Here is a 23357-nt window from a genome sequence, read left to right as displayed (position 1 = left end):
CATAGTCATGATCATTATCAATATAACTATCACTATCATTCTCACCATCATCATCTTTAAGCTAATCATCACCACTATATTTATAATCAATAGAATTTTCATCATAATCATCATCTTCATTATCATCATTGTCATCATGATGATCACTATCATTATGGCCATCACACATTTCAAAAATGTCTTTTGTATCTTTTTTTCTTAACCTCTGTAAGAAAGTTGTAAACAGCGATAAACAATACACATTCTCAAGAGTCTTCAACATCAGCAACATAGTCATCATCATCATCATCATCATCACTTTCATTGTCATCATCATCCTAAATGCATAATCAACAATAACATCACCATCATCATCATCCTAAATGCATAAAATCAACAACAACATCATCATCATCATCATCACTTTCATTGTCATTATCATCATCCTAAATGCATAAAATCAACAACATCATCATCATCATCATCATCATCACTTTCATTGTCATCATCATCATCCTAAATGCATATTCAACAACAACATCATCATCATCATCACTTTCATTGTCATTATCATCATCCTAAATGCATAAAATCAACAACATCATCATCATCATCATCATCACTTTCATCATCGTCATCATCACTTTCATTGTCATCATCATCATCCTAAATGCATTTTCAACAACATCATCATCATCATCATCATCACTTTCATTGTCATCATCATCATCATCCTAAATGCATTTTCAACAACATCATCATCATCATCACCATCACTTTCATTGTCATTATCATCATCCTAAATGCATATTCAACAACAACATCATCATCATCATCACTTTCATTGTCATCATCATCATCCTAAATGCATAATCAACAACATTGTCATCAACATGATCATCAAGATTACCATCATCAGCAGTGGCACTACCATTAAACATCATCATCATCATCACCATAAACATCATCACTACCACGTATCTCTTTACCTGTGTGCATTCCAAGGGCCACGACAGACCTTCCGTTGGACAGTAGTAACCAGCGATACAAAGGGTACATCCTTGCGAGTCTTCACCAGCACTTGCGTTGAGGTAGAAGGACGCCGGGCAGGGGTTCTCGTAAGGATCAGTCGTCCCCGCGGGACAGTAATAACCACCTGGACAGTCGCCCGCCTATAGGTCAAAGGGTCAAAGGTTACAGCAGGGCTCGACACTAACAGGCACCCGAGGCACATAGCCCTCAAAAATCTTAATTTCGAAAGTTTAGCCTAGGGCTCATGTATGTACACTCTAAAACGCTAATTCTGGATTAGAGGGGATTTGGAAAACCTTTAGCGCTTGGAATCAGATATTACAAATGAGCAGAAAGAGTGAAATTCACAGAAAATATATAAAGTTCATTGTGCCATTCATGAATAAGAACAATTTAAATGTAAATAATAATCAAAGTCCCTAAATTAGCAATGCAGAGTGAAATCTAAAATCAATAATTCTATATACAAATTGGCTTTTTTATATTTTTTTTTAGTCATTTTTCATTCACATTGATTCACTTAGTAAACATGTTTTAATTTTTACAAAGACTAACTGTTGCCAATTTAAGGAGAAAAATCTCATATATTCAGACTGTGAGGAAACTCTGAAATGCTATAAACATTGCTATAGACTTACTGGTGATGTGAATACTGTGGAAAAGCAGTACTATCCTACAGTTCACTTAGTAAACATGGTTTAATTTTTGAATAAATTTAGGAGTGGATAATGAGACTAACTGGTGCCAATTTGAGGAGCAAAGTTGATTTATTTAGACTGAAAGGAAATTCTGAAATGCTATAAACGTTGCTTCAGACTTACTGGTGATGTGAGTCCTGTGGGATTGCAGTACACGATACAAGAGTGGATAATGAGACTAACTGGACCCAATTTGAGGAGCAAAGTTGATATATTTAGACTGTCAGGAAACTCTAAAATGCTATACATTGTTATATCCTGCATCAAAAATTTAATGGTTTTTTGAGTGGTTGAGAGCTCGAAATATGACCAGAAATATTTCAACTATTTTAAGGTTGCTCTGAAAAAGTACTATTTGGGAGTAGAAGTACTATTTGGGAGGACTATTTGGGAGTTGAAATTTCTTTTTCTTTTATGGGAATAAATTTCTGATGCAGGATATAAAACAAAAATACCATGCCTTCTTTTCGAGATACTTGTTAAAACTATGGGCCTTGGTGACTCCAATAGTACCATTTGCTGAGGGGCGCATAGTTTTAACCAGAACCTCTCAAGACAGTGTATATTTGTATACTATAGACTTACTGGTGATGTGAGTCCTATGGGATTGCAGTACTGCCCTGCAGGGCAGGTCTGGCATCAGATTCCTGGATCAGACCCGTCTCATCGCTGTAGGTTCCATTGAGACAGTGCCGGGGGAACGGGTCCTGTGAGAAAATTTATAAAAAATTATAGAGGAAATGATCCCTGACACGGCACTAGGGTCCTTTGGCAAGGCATTAATCTACATTTGCCACACTCGGCCCAGGTAAGGTAAATGGGTACCCCGCAGAAATTAATCCTTTGAAATGCTAGAGCGCTGTAATGGCAGTTAGGCTAAAGCCGGAGTAATAAATCATTTGTGCCCCTTGGAATAGAATTGTCTAGATAGGCAGCGTTATATAAATGGCTATTATTATCATTATTATTACTATTATTATTATTACATCGGCAAGAATATGTAAGAAAAAGAGAGAAATCTAGGGTTCAAAACAATAGCATGAAGGCCCAAAAATAGGCAGGTTGGCAGCTGTGAGATAGTAGGTCACAAGAGCGAATGTACTGAGATGACTTTTTAATTTCAATTTCAATTTATTTGTGTTTCCAACAAAACGTTACAAATCAATTATAAACATTTACACCAAATGTAGAAATACATATTGGAAACAGAGGGGTCCACTAAAAAGCAATGATTGGGTCCACTAAAAAGCAATGATTGTACTAGTGTGAACACCTCAAATGATACATAAGAATAATGAGTAATTATTTTAACAAGTCCGTAACTACAAAAGGAACTACAAAATAGGAAAAAAGGGGGATGCCAAACTACATCTAAAATGGAATTGACAATAAACCTTAAACTAAACCTAAACCTGAAACAATATGGCATTAACAACAACAACTACCCCAACCCCATCTTCATCCGAACTAAAGTCATCTTTCCCTCACGTACCTTATCTCCGCTCAAGCAGTACGAGCCGGCCACGCAAGCATTGCTAAAGAGATCTGGAGCAGTGGTGCATCCGTAGTCACAGGTGAACCCAGCAGGGCAGATCTTATAGGCGTACATGTTGTCTTGAGTGGTGGCTCGTACATCACAGTAGTAACCCGCTTCACAAGTGGTACAATCAGTGGCTCCCCAGTCCTGGAACTATTCAAATTTAAATTCATCAATTTCAAATTGAGATTCCAATTCCAAATCCAAATCCAAATTCCAAATTCCAATCCCAATTCTATTCAATACAATTCCATTCTATTCAAATTCGATTAAATTCAACTAATTTATTTTTCCACTAAAAGTTCAGCATTGAAATTTGTTCCACTCACTCATGTAAAATAAAGGCCTCAGACATACATAGTTTACAAAGAACAGAAATAGGATTCAAACAGGGATACATTTTGGTGATAACAAAATGATAATCATACATAATAATGAATTTTGTTTGGAATGCTATGAAGGGGGTTTTAAAGATTCACAAGAAGCATGCCGAAAAAGAGCAAAAATAAAAATGTTGGAAGTAGAAACAATAAGATTTGTAAAAAAAGTAGGACTCACAAAATATGTTCCTTTGGAGCATTCAGCTGGCTCAACATTGCCTGTTCCATTACAATAGTGACCGTCCGTGCATGTAGAACAGTCCGATTCACTCTGGCCTTCTTCTTCCACACGGAAAGTTCTACTGTAAGAAAATAACATTATAGAAATGTTCAAAGTGGAAGTCCACTCTGATATTAAGTTGGTTTTGTCCCTATATTTAACCCTATTTCCACCCCTAACCATAACCCTAGTAAAACTAAAACCACCACCGCATATGTCGACGTTCTTTAGCTGGGCATGCCATTGGTGAAGAGCCTATCATTATACTATCTAATTTCTGTTAATTCATTTTTTTCCATTAAATTTACAATTACCATTGACCCCCACCCTCCCTGTATGATTAATGGCGTTTGTTGGTGTCGTGTGTAACTAGGATTACTTAGTTAATCTGCATAATTTTGTATTTTGTTAATGCAATTATTTATACCATGTATTTTTCCATTTACTGGGAACTACTCTGTACAAGTTTTTATAAACTTATTTGTTGTTTCCGTTTTTTTCTCTGACTATGTATATTTGCCATTTTGTATATATTATAATATTGTTTTTATGCTGAGAAGAATGAATAAATTAAACTGAACTGAACTACTTAACCCTAACCTGAACTATAACCATAACCCTAACCTAAACCACTTGCATCCCTAACCCTATATCTTTCAAAAAATACAGGGAAAATCTATTGTCGCGGGAGCTTACGCTGGGCATGCCGTTGGTAACGATGAGCCTTCTGGGCAGTAGTGGCCCTCCGTACAATCAACGCACTGCTCCCATCTGATGTTCCCCTAATCATTGGAGTAGGAGCCGGCATGGCATGGATACTGGTTAGCTGACTGGGTCCCTGTGGAGAGATAAACGAAACACAGATTGGACAGAGTCATGCAGAATGTTTCCATCAAGCTGTTTGTTCATTTGTTTTACCTGACTGCTATTAAAGCATGTGTATGCTTCTGAGTAAGCAACCAGGGGACCCACGGTTTTAAGTCCTCTCTGAGGGACTTGGTAATGAGGATTAATGCCTTACCAAAGGGCACCAGCACATCAACTTGATTTCGAATCCGGGACCTAACCTGGAACCTCCCGTTTTTCTGACCTCTGGTCTACCACTGAGACATCGTGCCTCCATAAATGAAATTGAATATTTCTTGAAAAATGTTTCTGCTGTTCATGCAGCTGTTAATGACTTTCTTTCAGGCCACAACGTTACGTTAATTCCTGTCATCTTCTCTGTACATTGCACATACCTGCTGGACAGTAGTGGACCTTTGGACACTGTGCAGTCAGTTCCGTTGAAGCCTCTAGACAGTAGTATCTTCTGGGACATTCGTAGCATTCTTCAACGGATTTCAGATTGGTTTGATTGGTCCAGGAGCCAGCAGGACAGGGGTACTGTTCAGAGTGCTGAGTACCAGCTGGACAGTAGTGACCCTCGGCGCCTTCCGAAGGAGGCTGTTGGATACTGCCCGTACCTAAGAACAAAGAAGATACACCGTCAGGTTGTGGAAGTTATCATATTTGGTATTTTGTATTGCCAATCGAACTAGACTCAACAGTGACAACTAGACTCCAGTGATTCATAACAAGCAAATGATTCTTTGCAGGTCTCTCAATGGCAGGCTGCGGCCAGGTTGGGGAAGGGTAGTTACTCATTGTTTTAATACATTGCCAATTTGACAATCTGCAGGGATCTACTACACTCACCTTCATAACAAGCAAACTATTCTTCGCAGGTATCACACTGGAAGGCTGCGGTCAGATTGTGAAAGTCATTAAACGTTCCAGCTGGGCAAGCGTTTGCAGCAGCATTAGGACTGTCGCTTCCTAGTGGACAAAAGTACCTGGTCGGGGAAAACATGATAGAGAATAAACATAAAAGAGGCAGAAATGTGTATTACAGCTTCACTACCGATTCAGCAACTTGAAGAGCCCATACCCACAGTGATTAAACTTTACCAAAAAAATTACTTTCACATGTTTTGTCCAATTTCATTCAAACTTTCAGCAGGCAACTTCTCTGATTTTTTGCTTTCCTCTGGAGTAGTTTGCTATCATGGTCGGATTACCCTTTAAAGCCCATCTGCACTAGTTTGGTTGGGGGATTAGACCTCCCTGCAAGGCCACTGTCAGGTGGTTATCTCATCAAATAAGCTCTCAATTATCATAAGAAAAAGGGGATCTTGGGGGACCAACAGGCACCGATTAAGCATTGTCTGCTATAAAGAGGGCGCAAGTAGTTATACGTAGTGCAGTGGGGCTTTAAGTGTTTTCTTAATCTCTTTGAAGTTTGTTATTACATACCCAGGGTAGCAGAAGGTATCAGGCTCTACCAAGGCAATGGTTGTGCAGGCGTAACCGGCGGTACAGTCGGTACAGTCGGTACAGTCGGTTTCCTCATTCTGCCCAACAGAGGGATTGAAGGTGCCAGCAGGGCAGGCCTGGGGTGTGTCGGTACCCGATGGGCAGTATAGTAACCAGCAGGGCAAGTCTTGCATTCCGTTTGAGCTGCAAAGAAAAACAAATATTTCATCTGTAAAGCCCTTTGAGACAATGTGGACAACATTTTCAAAACTATACCCATGCAAAATTTATCTGGATAAATCAAATTAATTTAGTGTAAGATACACTAGTACAATGTGGCTACTTACATGTATTAATGACGAAACATTTATCCTGCATGCACACAGACATTGAGGTGCAAAGTCTATGGAGATGGAATAAAGAACGCCATTGATGTTGATGACATGACAGGCTACTGTGCAGAGTGAATGGATGGTTTGGCTGGTTTCCAAATTTACAATCAGCGTGTTTCTACAGGTAACCCAGAAAGCAATGGTATAATGTACTTGGGACCCGTTTCACAAAGCCTTTTTTCAATGACAAATGACAAAAATCAGTGACAAATCTGCTGATAACCAATCAGAAGCAAGGATTTCAGTAGCTTATAACAAAAATTGACATTTGTCACTGATGACTTGTGAAAGACTTGTGAAATGGGGCCAGGAGTAGACTCAGAAAAAGTAACCCCTATCGGAATGTAACCAGTTGGTTTCTACAGAAGCGCAGTTAATAGACTTTGGCGGCCTTTACCAGACTTTAGGAGGTACACTTAATGTCTGGAAAGTGAGCAATGCGCACAGTCATGCTTTGTGTCCCGTGACCTATACCTAGTGCTACAGTTCAGAAACATTTCTACAGAACTTGGAAGGCGAGCACACCAAGAAACATCCACCTCTGGAGACGGGTACGCAATTTCATTAAAGCTTATCTGTATTAGTCTATAGGAGGGATTAGAGCACCATGCAAGGTCACTGGACAGGTGGTTATCTAATAAACTCAGCTCTCAATTAACATAAGAAAAAGAGGATCATCGGGGACCAATGGTCACCAAATTAGGGATTGTTTTCTATATAGAGGGAGCAAGTAGGACAGTAAGGCTTTAAGGTAAACGTTATGATCGGATTATGTGGAAAAGTCAGGAAAAGTTTGAAAGGCAACAGTATTTTGAAATCCTGTAGAGACGCCAAAAAATGCCTCCAAAACAATACACTGCAAAAAATGCAAGACTTACATTCGGGTCCTTCCACTTCTGTGAATGTACCATCCGGGAAAGGGTTGGCATCACCTGCCCAAGTGCTTTCAGGACAGTAGTAACCCTTGGGACAAGCTCGCGGCAAACTGGTACCTGAGAAACAAAAACAAGAACAAGAACAAAAACAGGACAGTGTCAATGTGAGGGCGTGACTGGAAAAAAAGAAAAAGGCATAATTTTATGAATGGATATAAATAAAAGCCCTATTGAGTAAGGATTCTCATATTTTGTGGTTAGGCTCAGTAAAGTTTGATTCAAAGCCCTAAAAATATACCACATGCATAATAAAGAAAGGGCAGAAAAGTCTGCACACATTAATTTTTTGCTTCATGACCACATTGTGTTGACACCAGGTAGTTAAAACAGGGAAGCTTTTAAATACTTGATATAACCAGCGCTCTTTAACCAGTGCTCTTTAACCCGCATCAGTACAGAGTCTACGTTTTATATTAGTTATGTTGCAACTGGTATAAAAAAAGGCGCTTTATATGAAATGGTTAGTATTTTCATTGCATACACGGAGGAATGCCTTACCTGCAGGGCAGTAGAACCCAATGGGGCAGTTTGAGCAGTCGTCTTGTTTCGTAAATTCGAGGTCCGTGCCATAGGAGCCGGCCATGCAGGGGTGTTCGGTGGATGTCTCGGTAGAGAACTCACAGAAGTACCCGCGGGGGCACAAGTACTCCACAGTGGGGGTCCCGATGACAGGATCCTGAGGACAGAAATAACCTACAGAGGGGGAAGTGGGAGAGATTAGAACTTGAAGGGGGGTACAGACTGAGGGGGAGTCCAATGTCCAACCCTGTGTTAGCATATCAAGATGATTTTCATCAAAAGGAATTGGGTTTATGTAAATCACTATCACTCCTCCTCCTCCTCCTCCTCTTCCTCTCCACCTTTCTCATTGATTTTGTTCTTTAGAAAACTCTGAACTGCTTCAGTTTATGGCAGGGTATTCTCTTGACACCACATTAGATTTACGTAGGTGTCTACAGCCATGTCCCACAATGCTTTGGGTACAGTAACTGTAAATCGCCTATGTACGCCTTCACCGAAAGATTACCAAATTGAAAATACATTACAGCATTGATAGCGATGTCAGTAAAATACCCTTCCTTCAAAGTCCCACCACACTAGTTTGACCAGGAGGGATTACACCTCCCTGCAAGGTTACTGACAAGTGGTTATCTCATCAACTCAGCTCTCAATTAAAATAAGAAAAAGAGGATCATAGGGGACCAAAGGTCACCGATTAGGCATTGCTTGCTATATAGAGGGCGCAAGTAGCTATAAGTAGTGCAGTGGGGCTTTAATGTACGATGAGTCTCACCTTCAGGGCATGCAGCATACATGTACCCTTCCTCTGCTGTGGCTGCATTGGTCCTGTTCCCATAGGTACCGGCCGGACACGCAAGCTCGTTCAGTCCATCATCGCAGTAATAACCTGGAAATTAAGAGTAACAATTATATAAATGATGATGATAATAATAATCAATAGTAACAATAATAATAGTAATAGTAGGTAGTAGTAATAGTCATAGTAGTATTAATAATAATAAAAATAACAGTGATGTAATAGCCTGGAAATTAGAGTAACAATAATATTAATGATGATGATGATGATGAAAATGATAATATTCATAATAATAATAGTAACAGTAATGGTAATATTAATAGTAATAATAATAATAATAATAGAGATAATAATAATAGTAATGGTAATGGTAATAGTAATAGTTATAATAATAATTATTGTAATAGTAATAATAATAGTAATAATACTAATAATAGTAATAGTAATAGTAATAGTAATAGTAACAGTAAGGTACGCATTTTAGACCTTGGTGGAGCAGACCAAGGTAGACATGACTACACTCCTTTAATAAAATAAATCAACAAATAATTATATTACCTTGTTTACAGAGTCCCTCTGTTGGTGTGCGGCTGGTCGATCCTTCTGAGCAAGCATAGCCTGGATCACAGGTGTCACAAGCGACGCTAGACTGGTTGCTATAGTAACCAGCATCACAGATGACAGGTGCCGCGTCCGTCAGCGTACAGGCCGACTGCAAAGGAGGATGACAACATTTGAGCTTGATTTTCTGCGTTCAACTATACACATCGTATAGCATTATCTCTGTCCAACAGAGCACCACTACGGGTAGGTTGTCTCATAAGTTGTTTTAATAATGATTATTGAAATGAAACTCATATTTTGAACTTTGTGATTGGTGCATTATAAAACGCATCTTCTTCTTCCTCTTCTCCTCCTCCTCTTCTTGTTCTTATCTTTGTTCTTGTTCTTCCTGTTCTTCCTCTTGTTCTTGTTCTTTTTCTTATTTTTGTTTTTCTTGTTCTTCCTCTTCTTCTTGTTCTCCTTCTGTCTTCTTCTCTGTCTCCGTCCAAAGTCTATGGTTAGGGCTCCTTTATTGTTTTATGGATTAGTGTTCTTTATGTTTTTGTATGTTTCGCCATATATCTCATTTTAATTACATTTCATTATGCTACAGCAATTTATTTTTGCAATGTAATGTTCATTTATTAATTTCTGTATTTGATTGCTCTACTTGAAATGTTTTTATTTTTTAAGACTTGTATGTCCCTTATCAGGACCATGATGAAAAACAGCTTTGCTGATCATGTTTATATCATGTACAAATGTGTTTCAATAAATAAATAAATGAATAAATGAATAAATATAATGATCTTTACCGTCACTGTAATATCCATCTGGACAGGTTTCCGGCGAAGTCTTGGTGTCATTACAGAACTCTCCCGCTGGACATGAAGTACATTCCTGTATGGCAAAACAACAACAAAAATTTAAAATTACGTATATGTATAGAGTCAACAGAAACAATTCAAACCACAGTTTTCTTTTAAACGTGAATGATTACTTGGCTCATCTTATTATTATTATTATTATTATTATTATCAATTATTTGGCGTCACTTGTGCCTGCTTGGGAGGTAAAAAGTGATGGAATCACCGTGACCCTCGGGTCTCTCCTCCCGATATAACTGAGTATAGTTATTTATAAACGAAAACCCATCTCCATCATCACCATCATAATCAACACCACCGGGTTATGGTAAATTGTAAATTGTCTCCCCTTTCAAGAAGTTAATAATGAAGATTTTGAACGATTATTCTCACCTGTAAATCAATATGATGTCTCTCTAAATGGCTTTAATTTTGAAGATGAAAGTTTGAATGAAAATGAAGAAGACACACATTCAAATCCTCCTGTAAAGTATTATTTATCATCTGAATTTAATGAAATTATAGATAATTCAGTTAATCAAAACTTTAGCATAATTCATTTTAATGCCCGAAGTATGTTTCGTAATTTTGAAGAAATACATGCCTATCTTTCTAATCTTCAATATCAATTCTCAGTCATAGGAATATCAGAGACATGGATTAATTCCAATTCACATGTTCCTTTTGTAATAGAAGGTTATACATTTGTGCATGTTGACCGTCCGTCCGGACGTGGTGGTGGAGTTGGTCTATTTATTCGAAAGGACTTGAATTATAAACTTGTCCAGTTCTCTGAACAATGCGAAGGTGTTGATTGTTTATGTATAGAAATAGATTGCAAAACATCTAAAAATATTGTTGTAGCGATTATTTATCGTCAACCTAAATCAAACGTTATTCAGTTTTCTTCTTTCTTTGATAAATTAATGAATTATAATGAAATAAAAAATAAACGTGCATATTTAATGGGCGACTTGAATATTGATTTGATGAAGAAATACACAAACTCGCAAATATTCGATTTTATCAATACAGTCGCATCATCTGGTTTTTATCCTATAATAAATAGACCAACCCGTGTTAATTCAAGGTCAGCAACAAATATTGATAATATTTATACGAACGTCTTTTCTAGCTCCATTATTTCCGGTATTTTTGTAACAGACATAACAGACCACTTTCCTATTTTCTATATTTCACACTTTTTAGACAGGGTAAATAACAGTAAATCAAAGTCATTCTCATTTAGAAAAGTCACTATTGAAAATTGTAATAGGCTGAGTGTTGATCTTGCAAATGCTGATTGGTCTGAAGTATACCAGGAGAATGATACTGAAAGGGCCTATGATGTATTTTATGAAAAGTTTATTGGCTATTATAATGAACATTTTCCTGTACAAACTAAACATATTAAAAAACGCAAACGAAATAGAAAACCGTGGGTATCTCTTGATATGTTAAAACTTATTAAAACGAAAAATAAATTGTACAAGAATTACTTGAAAAGATCGATTCAAGCAAACTATGATAAATACAAAAAGCTCCGTAATATGGTCACAACTCGTTTACGCAGAGCAAAAAGGGATTATTATTTTAAAAAGTTTAAAAAATTTTACCTTGTTTTTCTAAAATTTTGGAAAAGTTAGTTTTTAATAGATTATATGACTATTTATTGCAGCATAACTTTTTATATGATAGTCAGTATGGCTTCCGACAAAATTACTCAACAGACATGGCAGTCATTGAAATTCATGATAGAATAGTTAAAGAACTTAATGAAGGTAAAAGTGTTATTGGCGTATTCATGGACCTATCCAAGGCCTTTGACTCCCTTTCACACGATATTTTATTACAAAAAATGCAGCATTATGGCATTAAAGGTCTTTCCTTAAAATGGTTTCAATCTTATTTATTACATCAACAACAATTTACAGTTTATAACTCACATAATTCGTCTTTCGGTAATATAAACACAGGTGTCCCTCAAGGGTCAATTCTTGGACCATTACTATTTTTAATTTATATTAATGATATTGTGAATTCTTGCCATGAATGTGACTGTATTTTGTATGCGGATGACACCTCACTCCTTGCCTCTCATAATGATATTGAAGCTTTAGTTGAATCTTTGAATACAAGTCTTGCCCACATATCAGCATGGTTTAAATGTAATAAGCTCTCTTTAAATACTAGTAAAACCCAATGTGTTCTGTTTAAAAAGGGTGGTGTGCAATTTAATGTCGATGATATATTGTTGAAAATAGATGCAGTTCCTTTGAAATTCTATGATTCTGTTAAGTTTTTAGGTGTAGTATTAAATAGTAGTTTGTCTTGGAAGGATCACATTGATTTAGTACGCTTGAAGATTTCACGATTCATAGGGATTTTAAGTCGATTGAAGTATGAATTGCCTAGTAACATATTATTTCTTCTTTATAATGCTTATGTTTTGTCACACTTGTCGTATTGTAACTCAATATGGGGTAACACATATTCGAGCCATTTACATAAACTAATAATGTTACAAAAGAAAGCCATACGAGTATGTACGAAGTCCGAGTATACTGCTTCTACTTCCACATTATTTAAATTATTATATACTCTCAAATTACAAGATATAAATAAGATCCAAATTGCTTCGTTTATGCAACGTTTTCACTCTCAAACACTCTCCCCATATTTAATGAATATGTTTGTAAAAAATAGAAATATCCATAATTATAATACAAGATCTTGCAATCATTTTCACCGTTGGACGTATTTAAATAATAAATCAAAATACTCATTACGCCACACAGGCCCAATCCTTTGGAATAGTCTAAATTTAAGTAACTTTAATATTCAATTTAATAACTCATTTAAAAGGCAATATAAAAAATATTTGATTGGAAATTATTGATTTTTTTGTTGTTGTTGTTTTTGTTGATTTTTTATTTTGTGTTTTGGTATATGATGATACAGTATTGTTGGTACTTGTTATTTTTTTGCAATATATATTCATACATTATTTAAATTGTAGGGTCGTACACTCTTACAAGCCTACCCTTGGCTTTTTACGTACGCCTCCTTTTCCATTCATTTTTACAATATTATTATGAAACTTATGTATTTATTTTTTGTACCATTTTTACTAAATGTTGTATATAATGCTATTGTGTTTTATATTTGATGTTGTTGTATTTTTATGAATTGGAATAAAGATTGAAATGAAAAAAAAAAAAAAAAAAATGGTTAGGTTTGTATATCAAAACCCTTGAACTGAGGGTCAACTGAATGAACCACTACACAATGTCCAATTACACCTCCACAAGAATATTCTCCTAAAGACCAGAGGGGTGTTTCACAAAGGTCCTAGGTCAATCTTAACTCTAAGTTGGACTTAAATATTATGGAGAGCCATGTGTAGCTTTAAAATGAAATATATTAAAAAGCAAAAAATCAAGTATTTTAGCCTTTTTATAAATTCCACATAAATAACATGAAATCTCCTTAAAAATAGAAAATATGAATGATTTGAATCAACATTTTATGCTTTTTTAAATAACTTTTACAAATTATTTTCAAAAATGCCAACGGCTTTCCATAATTTTTAAGTCCAACTTAGAGATAAGTTCAACTTAGGATCTTTGTGAAACACTCCCCTGTTCTTCATTTGTGGAATCGGCTAAAACAGAACATCATGCTGATCTGCCCACGGCAGTTCACTGTTCCCCCTGGCATCACAGCTCCGTCTGGCTCTGAGCTACCTCAGAGGGATTGGGTAACACTCAATAGGCTGTGAACTGGGGTAGGAAGATTCACGCCAATATGTACCGTTGGGGACTTCGGGAATCACCGACATGCATCTGAGGTGCAGATGAGCAGACGGCAGACCATGTCATCTACAACTGCCTTATTCTCAAACCTCCTGATGGGATGACGGATCTGTCAAGCCCAAATGAAGCACAAGTCCACTGGCTTACCCAGCTTCAAGAAATAATTTGATGATACTACTACCTCATACGAAAGAAGAAGAAGATAGTGATGCTTACCGTTGAGCCTGCTACTGCATAGTAGCCTTCTGTGCATGACTTCTGGTACGTGCTGGATGTGTAAGGGCAAGCCTTTCCAGCGGGGCAGATCGTACAGCTCTCTTGACCACCTCCACTGTAGTAGCCCTCCTCGCAATCAACGATGGTGGAAGAATCGTCACGGTCTGGACATTCCTTGCCTGGCGGACATCTTGTGCAAGACTGCGAATAACAAATATAAAAATACAGTGAAAAATGAGTCAGGAGACCAGGGGAGTGTGTCACAAAGATCCTAAGTTGAACTTAACTCTAAGTTGGACTTAAAAATTATGGAGAGCCATTTGTAGCCTTAAAAAAAATCTATTCAAAAGCAAAAATTCAAGTATTTTAGACTTCCATAAATTCCACATCAAGAACATGAAATCTCCTTGAAAATAGAAAATAGAAAATATGAATGATTTGAATCAACATTTTATGCCTTTGAAAATAACTTTTACAAAATATTTTCAAAGATACTAAAGGCTTTCCATAATTGTTGAGTCCAACTTAGAGATAAGTTCAACTAAGGATCTTTGTGAAACACCCTCCTGGAGGTGGTATTCTTTAAACAAGGTCAACTGTATTAATTTACAATTGCACAAGATGTAAAGGACTGCCGTTTTCATGGCCAGAAATTTACACAAATTGCGAAAATCATCACAATCATCATTATAACCATCATCACCGTCATCATCGCCATCCATATCAACACCATCATCAGCATTATCAACACCATCATCAGCATTATCAACATCACTATCATGTAAAGATGTAAAGGACTGCCATTTTCATGGCCAGAAATTTACACAAATTGCGAAAAATCATCATAATCATCATTATAACCATCATCACCGTCATCATCGCCATCCATATCAACACCATCATCAGCATTATCAACATCACTATCATGATGATCTCCACCACCACCATCATCGTCGTCATTTCTACCACCGCCATCACTGTCATCACAAACACCATCATTATTTATCATCTCCACCGTCACCACCATCATCACAATCACCATCATCATCACTATTAACACCTCCACCACCATCGTCACCACCATCATTATCATTGACATAACTATCATCATCGTGAAATTATCATCCACCTCCTGGACCTACCTGTGCCCCAGCGTCAGAGTAGTAGCCAATTAATGCCACAGGGAACAGAGCTGTTGACCGATGTGGATGGACATTGGTATCCTGCTGGACAGGCATGGCACTCCGTTAGTCCACCCTCAGAGAAATAACCCTGTGGGATCAAGATAGCTAGAGTTAACTTAGGATATGATTTTAAGCTGTTGTATATTAAAGCTTTAGCTTTAGCTTAGAGCTTTGCGTGCTCACTACCGCCCCCCCCCCCCCCTAAAATGAAATCCTGGCTACGCGCTTGTCTGTGAGAATTTATTTTTTATCATTACCAAAACTCAAGCTTATCTTTAAAACTTGCTATGCAATAACAAATGCTCAATTTCTATCAAAAATTTGCTCTCAGCCGATAAAATGCCACCATTTTAGTAGCTCATAACAGTTATAACTTTTTATTGATAACAAGTTTAATGAAACAGGGCCCAGACCTCAACAATCTCTTTTAAAAGCTTAAACATGGATCCAAAATTGTTAAAAATACTACAGTCAAACCTGCTTTAGAAACCACCTGTACAGAAAGACCACCTGTCTATAAAGACCACAATTTTTGTTTCCCTTGAAAATGGTTTCTCATTGAAACATGTAGACTACTAAAGGAACCTGCACATAAAGACCACCTGCCTATAAAGACCACTTTCTTGTCTCCCTTGGGTGGTCTGTATAGACAGGTTTCACTGTTCTAGAGTCTTTGTTTTTTATAAGAAGACTGAATAACTGCAATTTCAGATTTCAAGAGAAGAAATAAATTTTTCCTCACCCGATTGGTTCCACTAATCCATCAACTGGGCAGTATACAGTCCTGGCACGCAACGCTACCGTTGGGCGCGTAGGTTCCAGCCGTACAGAGCACAGGGTCAGCAGACTGGATGCATGGTGCACTCGTAGCCCCCTGGACACGGGATGCAGGTGGTGGCGTTGGCCAGAGAGTAGTAGCCATCTGGACACGGGCTGGGGCTAAAAACATCAAGGTTGATTTGATTCAATCATGTTTTTATTTTATTTTTCCCACATGAAATTTAAACAATGGCATGCAGTGTCATGTTAAGTGAATGCTGAAGTGGAACATACTTCTGTGAAAATTTAAATAGGGCCAAGTAAAAATGATTGCTAATTTCTCGATATAGATTTAAAATAAGAAGAAAGAAGTTCTTTGTTATACATGCATTTCATGCAATTTACATCACAGTTATGACTTTCCCAGATAGTTACTACAAATACTATGAAAATAAAATCAGTTCCACACAAGTTTTTTTTTCTTTTCTTTTGACCCCGGATAAAAATGCAGGTTTGAAATTACTACAGATGAACGTGCATTTTACTTCAAAACAAAAATATTTCGAATAAAGGAGGAAAACAAAAGAAAGACTAGTGTTAAGGCAAAATAGTTAAAGCATGTGTGCAAAGTAACTAGGAATCGATTTTATTTGTGAGAAATACAGCAAAATAATTTCATTAGGAATAAACTGATGGAAAAATGTTGACAAGAGAGGGGGTCTTTTGCACAAGACTTCTCAAATTTGATGAAAAAGAGACAAGAAATTGATGTAACAAAACTTCAAATAGGTATTATAAGGCTTTTGTTGTATGTTAAATTTCTCAGTTTTTGGCTGATGGGGGAGAAGGAGGAGGGATATGAAATTGATTGATTGATTGATTGATTGATTTTTATTCGACAAGCTTCCAACATACCACAATATACAATAATAACAGATCAAAAAAAAGTCAGCTTGAACAGGATAACCCACGAAAGCTCGAGAGCTTATTTCCAGTGGGGTCCCTTATGTCTTTAAAAGGAAAGAGTTGAATTTAAAAGGGATGTGAACTGGCTTACATACACATAATTGTAGAGGTGACAACTTATATAAGAAAAGACAATTGTCAATACTCATAATTTTGTTACAAAAGTAAATGTGTTTTCTGAAACAAAAAAGAGCGTGCTTGATGCTCATAAAAATACTATGAACAAATAAACCTCATCATTACAATGTATACTGGTGAAACACACACACACAAATTGAATAACAAGTAATACTTAATTTCAGTTCAGATTGTTTATTGGGTGCATTTCATAAAAGCAGTTGGGCAAATAAAAAGTACCTCTTAATTTTGTTTTTTGAGGGAAACATTTCAATTATTTCTGTTTTATTGTTCATTTCAGTTTTCATTAATCTTTTTTTTAATGTATATTGCAGTAGTACAAACTTAACAAATGAAGAAAAAAAAATAAAAGGTGGAATTGTGCCTTTTAAATCCTAAGATATGATAAGAAATATTCATTTAAAAAATTAAAAAATAAAAATTAAAATGTTGTTGAAAACAGGGTGCAAATGCATGCACTTTTGAGTAGATTACTTTTTGTTGCCAATTTGCTAAATCAAAGGGAAAGTGGATGGATACCAGTAATATTTCTTACCAGCTTCATGTCCGAAAAAAGTACAAAAATAGTACAAATAATTGAACACAAATAGGTTATACATGTACATCAATCCAAAAGCTAGATCAAGCAGGTACAGGTGTATTTAGGCAGAGTTAACAAGCTATGAAAATGTAAAAGAAATACATGTACAATGTAGATGATTTATATCACGTAAACATGAGTATAATTAAACAAATAATAACGATTAGTCTAATATCAAAAAATATATAATTCTGAAGTCTCGTATCGACTTGAAACTGTCTAAAGCTTATTCTGCATTGTTTATCTTGCAGTAAAAAGGTTTTCTGCGCTGTAAATTGAAAACAAAATGACTAAATAACGAAAAATCATGCGCACTTTAACCGTTATTGGTAGGCAAATCAGTTACTAAAATCTTGTGGTATATCTTATAAACACAAGTAGATACAATTCTCAATCTCCAGTCTTAGCTCCAAGATCGACTACCATTTTAAAGGGAGCATGTAACAATGTTAAATCTGAGATGCACATGCAGCTCTACATGTTATCAGTGTCTGTGAAATGGTGTAATATTGAAGCCCTAGAAACAAAATTGCGCTTCGAAATGATCAAGAAGTGCCTCAAAAAAGTAAAAATCTTTGAGTGACCGGTTTTACCATACTCGTTTTTCCCAATAGACTGTAGTGTTATGAAAACTGTTTGGCTAACGGTTTTCAAAATTTGTAATTCCAATCATAAATATCTTGATAATCAGACAGGCGATAGGCCTGTAAAAGTCATGGGGTTCCTGACTGACCTAAAGGTTTATAATTATCATTGCAGCATGAGCTAAATTCAGAATTTTGTTTCAGAATCTGAAACAAAGTTACCGGATCCCTTTAACACTGGTGTTGACTAATCTTGCACTGGAAAAGGCTAAATAATCTTGAATCCTTCCATATATATATCCCATTATAAATACAATAGACCACATCTTGCAGCGCGGCGGAACGGGTTGCACAGATGAAGACCTGGCCCTAATTGTTAATGAAACGGCCATTGCAGCAATCGGGCGATGGGATCGACGAGACGACTCCACCCAGCAACCCCTCCTCTCTTTTACTCCCACTTCTCTTCTCTCAGGCTCTTCCCTCCCCTCTCCTCTCTTTCATCACCCGTTTCTTTTGTTTCCCTTTTACTCTTTTTTTCCTTTTCTTTCTTTTCTTTCTTTTCCTTTCTTTCCTCTCATCCCTCTTTTTTTCCTCTCTCTTTCTTTTCCTTTCTTTCCTTTTTTTCTTTCTTTTCTTTTTTCTTTTCTTTCCCTTTCCCTCTCTTTTTTCCCTTTCCCTCTCTTTTTTCCCTCCCCCATTTTTCTTTTTTCCGGACGGCAGCGCAATTTTACCAACAAAATCCTGACAAGTGGGGATGGGGGGGGGGGGGCAAACATTCCAGGGGGCTCACCTTCCGGGGGCAGTGACGTGATGAGCAAAAACGTTTGGAAGGGGGGGGGCGGGAGAAGAAAAATCTGCATCACTATCACCACTCTTACACGTTACATGCAGGCCTCGCGGAACGTTTTTCACGATCAGGTAGAGCGTAAATTGGCGTGGGGTCCAGGGCCTGAGCCCCGACAGGGGTCAAGGGGCCGAGCCCCCGGAAGCTCAGGGTTTTTAGACATTAAATTGCGGTCAGATAAGCATAATTAGATACCTTATTTGTGACACTGGCATTGATGTGGTCCAGGGGGCAGAGCCTCCAGAAGCTCAGTGGTTTTAGGTATTTAATTACGTTTAGATGAGCATCCAGTGGCCCTCTTTAAGGCAGAGGCGGCGCTCCGGGGGGGGGGGGCAGGGGGGCACAGTGCCCTCCCACTTTTTCTAATATCCTTAACGTGCCCCTTTTTGCATAGGAAAAGTGACCCTTTTACTTTGACAAGTGCCCCTTTTACATAGGAAAAGTGCCCCTATTAATTTTTAAAAGTGCCCCTTCCCATTTCTACCTCTGATAAGTGTCCCTTTTATTTTGACACGTTCCCCTTTTCCTCATGTTGACAAGTTCCCATTTTCCTTTGCAATAAGTGTCCATTTTTCATTCTCATAAGTGCCTTTTTTAATCTCTAGTAAGTTCCCCTTTTTAGGTACGAGAAGTGCCCTTTTCACTTTTGATAAGCGCCCCCTTCACCTCTAATAATTGCCCTATTCAAATTTGAGAGGTTCCCCTTTTGCTTTGACAAGTTTCCCTTTTCATTTGTAAAAAGTGCCCCTTCTCCTTTTAATATCTACCACGTTTTAAATTGGATAAGAGCACCTTACATTTTCACATGTGCCCCCTTTCCTTTTTAATAAGTGCCCCATTCAAAAAAGAGCCCCTTCTCCTTTTCATAAATGCCCCTTCTCATCTATGAAAATAGTTCCTTTTCATTCTCATGAGGGCCCCTTTTCATCTCTTGTAAATGACACTATTCAATTCTGAAAGATACTCGTTTTACTTTGACAAGTACCCCTTCCCCTCCTGATAAGTGCTTTTTTCATCTTTTATAAATGCCCCTTTTATTTTGACACGTCCCCATTTTCCTTCCTAATAATGCCCTTTTTATTATGTTAATTTAAACATGTGTCTCTTTTTCTTTTTAATAAGAGCCACTTCCCCTTCTCATTACCCTTTGAACAATGATATATATGTGCCCAATTTCCTTTCTAATAAAGAACCTATCCCTTTTTTTATAAATGCCCCTTTTCACTTCTTATAAATGCCCCCTATCAAAATCTGATGGGTGCCTCTTTTCCGTCGACAAATGCACATTTTCTTTTTATCTCTGGTGCATGCCTCTTTTTTTTAGGTGTAAGAAGTGCCCCATTTTCACCTCTGATAATTAGCCTTTCTACTTTGACACGTGCTCCTTTTCTTTTCTAATTAGTGTCTTAACCCTTTTGATAAGTGTCCCCTTTTCCTCTCATCATTAAACGTGCTCCTAATTTCAAGCGACCAAAAGCAATTTCCCCCAAAGCTCGCTCGCTACGCTCCACAGTGGGCCAGGGAGGAACCAAAGTGCGCCAAAACTAATTTTGGGGGGGATTTATCTTTTATAAATCCAGAGGAAACGTTTGGATTTCCAGGAATTTCCGCATAAATTTTATTACCAACATTTTCCCTGATGTCTAAGCTTTAAGTTGATACCAGATTTGGCTGCCCGATTCTGCCCGTTATTATGTTAGAGCCGTTTTCCTTGCAACATTGCACCGAAAAATGTGTTTATTTTTGTCCGCGGTGTCAGAACGTGTGTCACGCGCCCCCACGCGCCGTGATTTATGACCGCAAATCCTTCATGATTCAGCCGCGGACCTAAAAAAAAAAAACATTTTTCGGGGCAATGTGGCAAGGGAAATCGGCTCTAACATAACAACGGGCAAGATCGGATAGCCAAATTTGGTATCAACTTAAAGCTATAGACATCAGAGAAAATGGTGGTATTAAAATTGAAGCGGAGTTCTGAGAGGTCTAAACATTTTCTTTGCATTTATAAAAAAACATGGATAGTCCATTTTTCAGTGAATTACCCTGTAGTATATCGTGAAGATTGTGTTTCTATCAATTTTAACCCATTCATGCAACGAAATGAACTATCAGGGATACATAAAACTACATGTTAAATTGAAAGATTTATAAAATAAGTCACTTTTGCACTAAAACTGTGAATATGTAGGATTTTGCTGTTTGAAGGAGTAAATATATACCCTCATTGTGCATACCGGAATTAAATATTTTACTGAGGTATTCCTCAATGTCTTACCTTTCAACTAGGCAAGACAAAAGTTAGAAGAAAAAAAATCACCAAAAATGAGTTTTGGCGCACTTTGGTTCGTCCCAGCTGACCCACTGTGCGCTCGATCGTATGTTATAATTATGTAACTTATCAAATGCCTTTTCAGTCTTCCGTTATAAGAATGTGCTTATAACCCCATCAGGATTGGGTTTTAATTCCTCTTTATGAGATGTGATTTTTCGCACTGCAGCCTCACAAATCTTAAAAATTTTCCTCCCTCGCTTTGCTCGCTCGCAAATGAATTTTTAGACCATCACACCAAACTGCTAAGTATGATACTTAAACTATATCCTATATGATGTATAAAGTGAAACAAATATTGAAATCATCCCCGATAATGTAATCATAATATAGGGGTGTATACCAGTGTCTATTTTTTAAAAATATTTTCCCTTTTTTTTCTCCAGAAAGTGCCCTTTTTTGTTGGTGCCCTCCCACTTTGGAAGTCGCTCTATACCGCCTCTGAACAAAAAACATGGTAATTAGTAGTAGTAATTACCTGTATAGGTCCCGTGACCAAATTCTGGGAACAAATTAGGCCCGAAAGCGCTCTTGTGCTCCCCGACGAACACCGAACAACTCCGACCTGAGCCGCCCCCCCCCCCCCCGAAAATGTCCCTTTACGATCGCTTTCACTTAACTGATTTCATGAATCCGTTAAATGCTGAATTGGGAAGCTTTGCCGAAATGCTTGACGATGCCTCCGTATTTTTAATTCTCGCATTTGCTATTTTTCGCGCTTTTTTTGCTGAATCAGGTTCGATTAATCGCGCTTTTAGGTTTATGTGGTCTCACAATTAATTTGCAGATTTTTTATTTCAATTTCTCTTTGACGTACTTTTTCACAAAGGGGGGGGGGCGCTCGCGCCCCTCTAAGCCCCTGCCTGTACATTGTGTAACGGCCGGCATGATAATTTGACAGATGGACTTGAAGCTGACTGAGTCCTAACATACTTTTGACCGTGCCCTGAGGTACCGCTGCACCTCATCCCACCTGAGTCCTGTCATCTGCTCTCGCGGGTCCTACGCACCGGCAGGGTCTACATCGTGTACTTCATGCGGGGATAGCAAATATGCAAATAGTACCGGTATGTATATATTGTATTGTATTGTAGTAGTATTAATGCTTTTTTGAAATACATGTAAATCGCGGCTCAAAAGCCGAATTACAGGTTTAGTACAATATAAAAAGCAAACATCAAAATTACAGGAAACAAAATAGGTACTGGTAATGATTGCAGATGCTTTTATATATATATATATACACCGGTAGATTTTGACCTGGGCCCCTTAACGTAAAAATCGACTTGCAATCAGTCCTGAAAATCTATCATATCTCCAATCTGGCTGCAATAGATCAATTTTCGTCAAAATGTCGTCAAATTTAATGCATAAATCATTGATAAGTGCCTCGTAACAAATCGTTTCATTCACCTGTATGAATAAGTTTTAATAGTCGGAATGCAATTTGCATTCCGACTGATGAAATAAGATTATTTGTAACAGGTACGAAATAAAGTGTATTGAGGCACTTCACAAAGACTTTAATGTATGCATAACATTTTCTAACATTACACAAATATCCTACAGAGGTGAAATGGGCTTGCTTGAGGGATCTACCGTCTTTAGATACCATCTGAACAAATCTTAGCCATATATTTTGAAACACGCTCAAATTTAATGACCAGTGTTTCGCAGTCAAACCTGTCTATTGAGGGTTATACCCAAAGGATACACAAAAGTGGCCACAGTCCTTTATAGACAG

General features: G+C 37.3%; 1 protein-coding gene across 2 annotated transcripts in view; it reads right to left on the bottom strand.

Annotated features, from left to right (window-relative positions):
* Positions 1 to 1036: 1036 nt before the first annotated feature.
* The window catches only part of LOC100893288 (sushi, von Willebrand factor type A, EGF and pentraxin domain-containing protein 1), a 28126-nt gene continuing 5805 nt past the window's right edge, over positions 1037 to 23357 (bottom strand). Inside the window, exons 2-16 of one of the 2 annotated variants that reach the window (XM_030977625.1) lie at positions 16153 to 16349; positions 15369 to 15498; positions 14227 to 14427; positions 10145 to 10229; positions 8763 to 8876; positions 7967 to 8161; positions 7412 to 7525; positions 6142 to 6345; positions 5545 to 5681; positions 5088 to 5312; positions 4543 to 4684; positions 3805 to 3928; positions 3202 to 3399; positions 2295 to 2416; positions 1037 to 1151 (exon numbers count right to left, since the gene is read on the bottom strand). In XM_030977625.1, coding sequence (XP_030833485.1) covers positions 6167 to 6345; positions 7412 to 7525; positions 7967 to 8161; positions 8763 to 8876; positions 10145 to 10229; positions 14227 to 14427; positions 15369 to 15464 — 984 coding nt within the window. In that variant the 5' untranslated portion in view covers positions 15465 to 15498; positions 16153 to 16349 and the 3' untranslated portion in view covers positions 1037 to 1151; positions 2295 to 2416; positions 3202 to 3399; ... (3 more) ...; positions 5545 to 5681; positions 6142 to 6166. Of the gene's footprint in view, positions 1152 to 2294; positions 2417 to 3201; positions 3400 to 3804; positions 3929 to 4542; positions 4685 to 5087; positions 5313 to 5544; positions 5682 to 6141; positions 6346 to 7411; positions 7526 to 7966; positions 8162 to 8762; positions 8877 to 9344; positions 9499 to 10144; positions 10230 to 14226; positions 14428 to 15368; positions 15499 to 16152; positions 16350 to 23357 lie in introns of those variants that run through there. The other variant, XM_030977626.1, reaches the window with a different exon arrangement.

Source organism: Strongylocentrotus purpuratus, unplaced genomic scaffold (assembly GCF_000002235.5).
Source record: "Strongylocentrotus purpuratus isolate Spur 01 unplaced genomic scaffold, Spur_5.0 spur5_scaffold_1, whole genome shotgun sequence".
NCBI classification, from domain to species: domain Eukaryota; kingdom Metazoa; phylum Echinodermata; class Echinoidea; order Camarodonta; family Strongylocentrotidae; genus Strongylocentrotus; species Strongylocentrotus purpuratus.
This window is presented reverse-complemented; position numbering and strand designations above follow the sequence as displayed.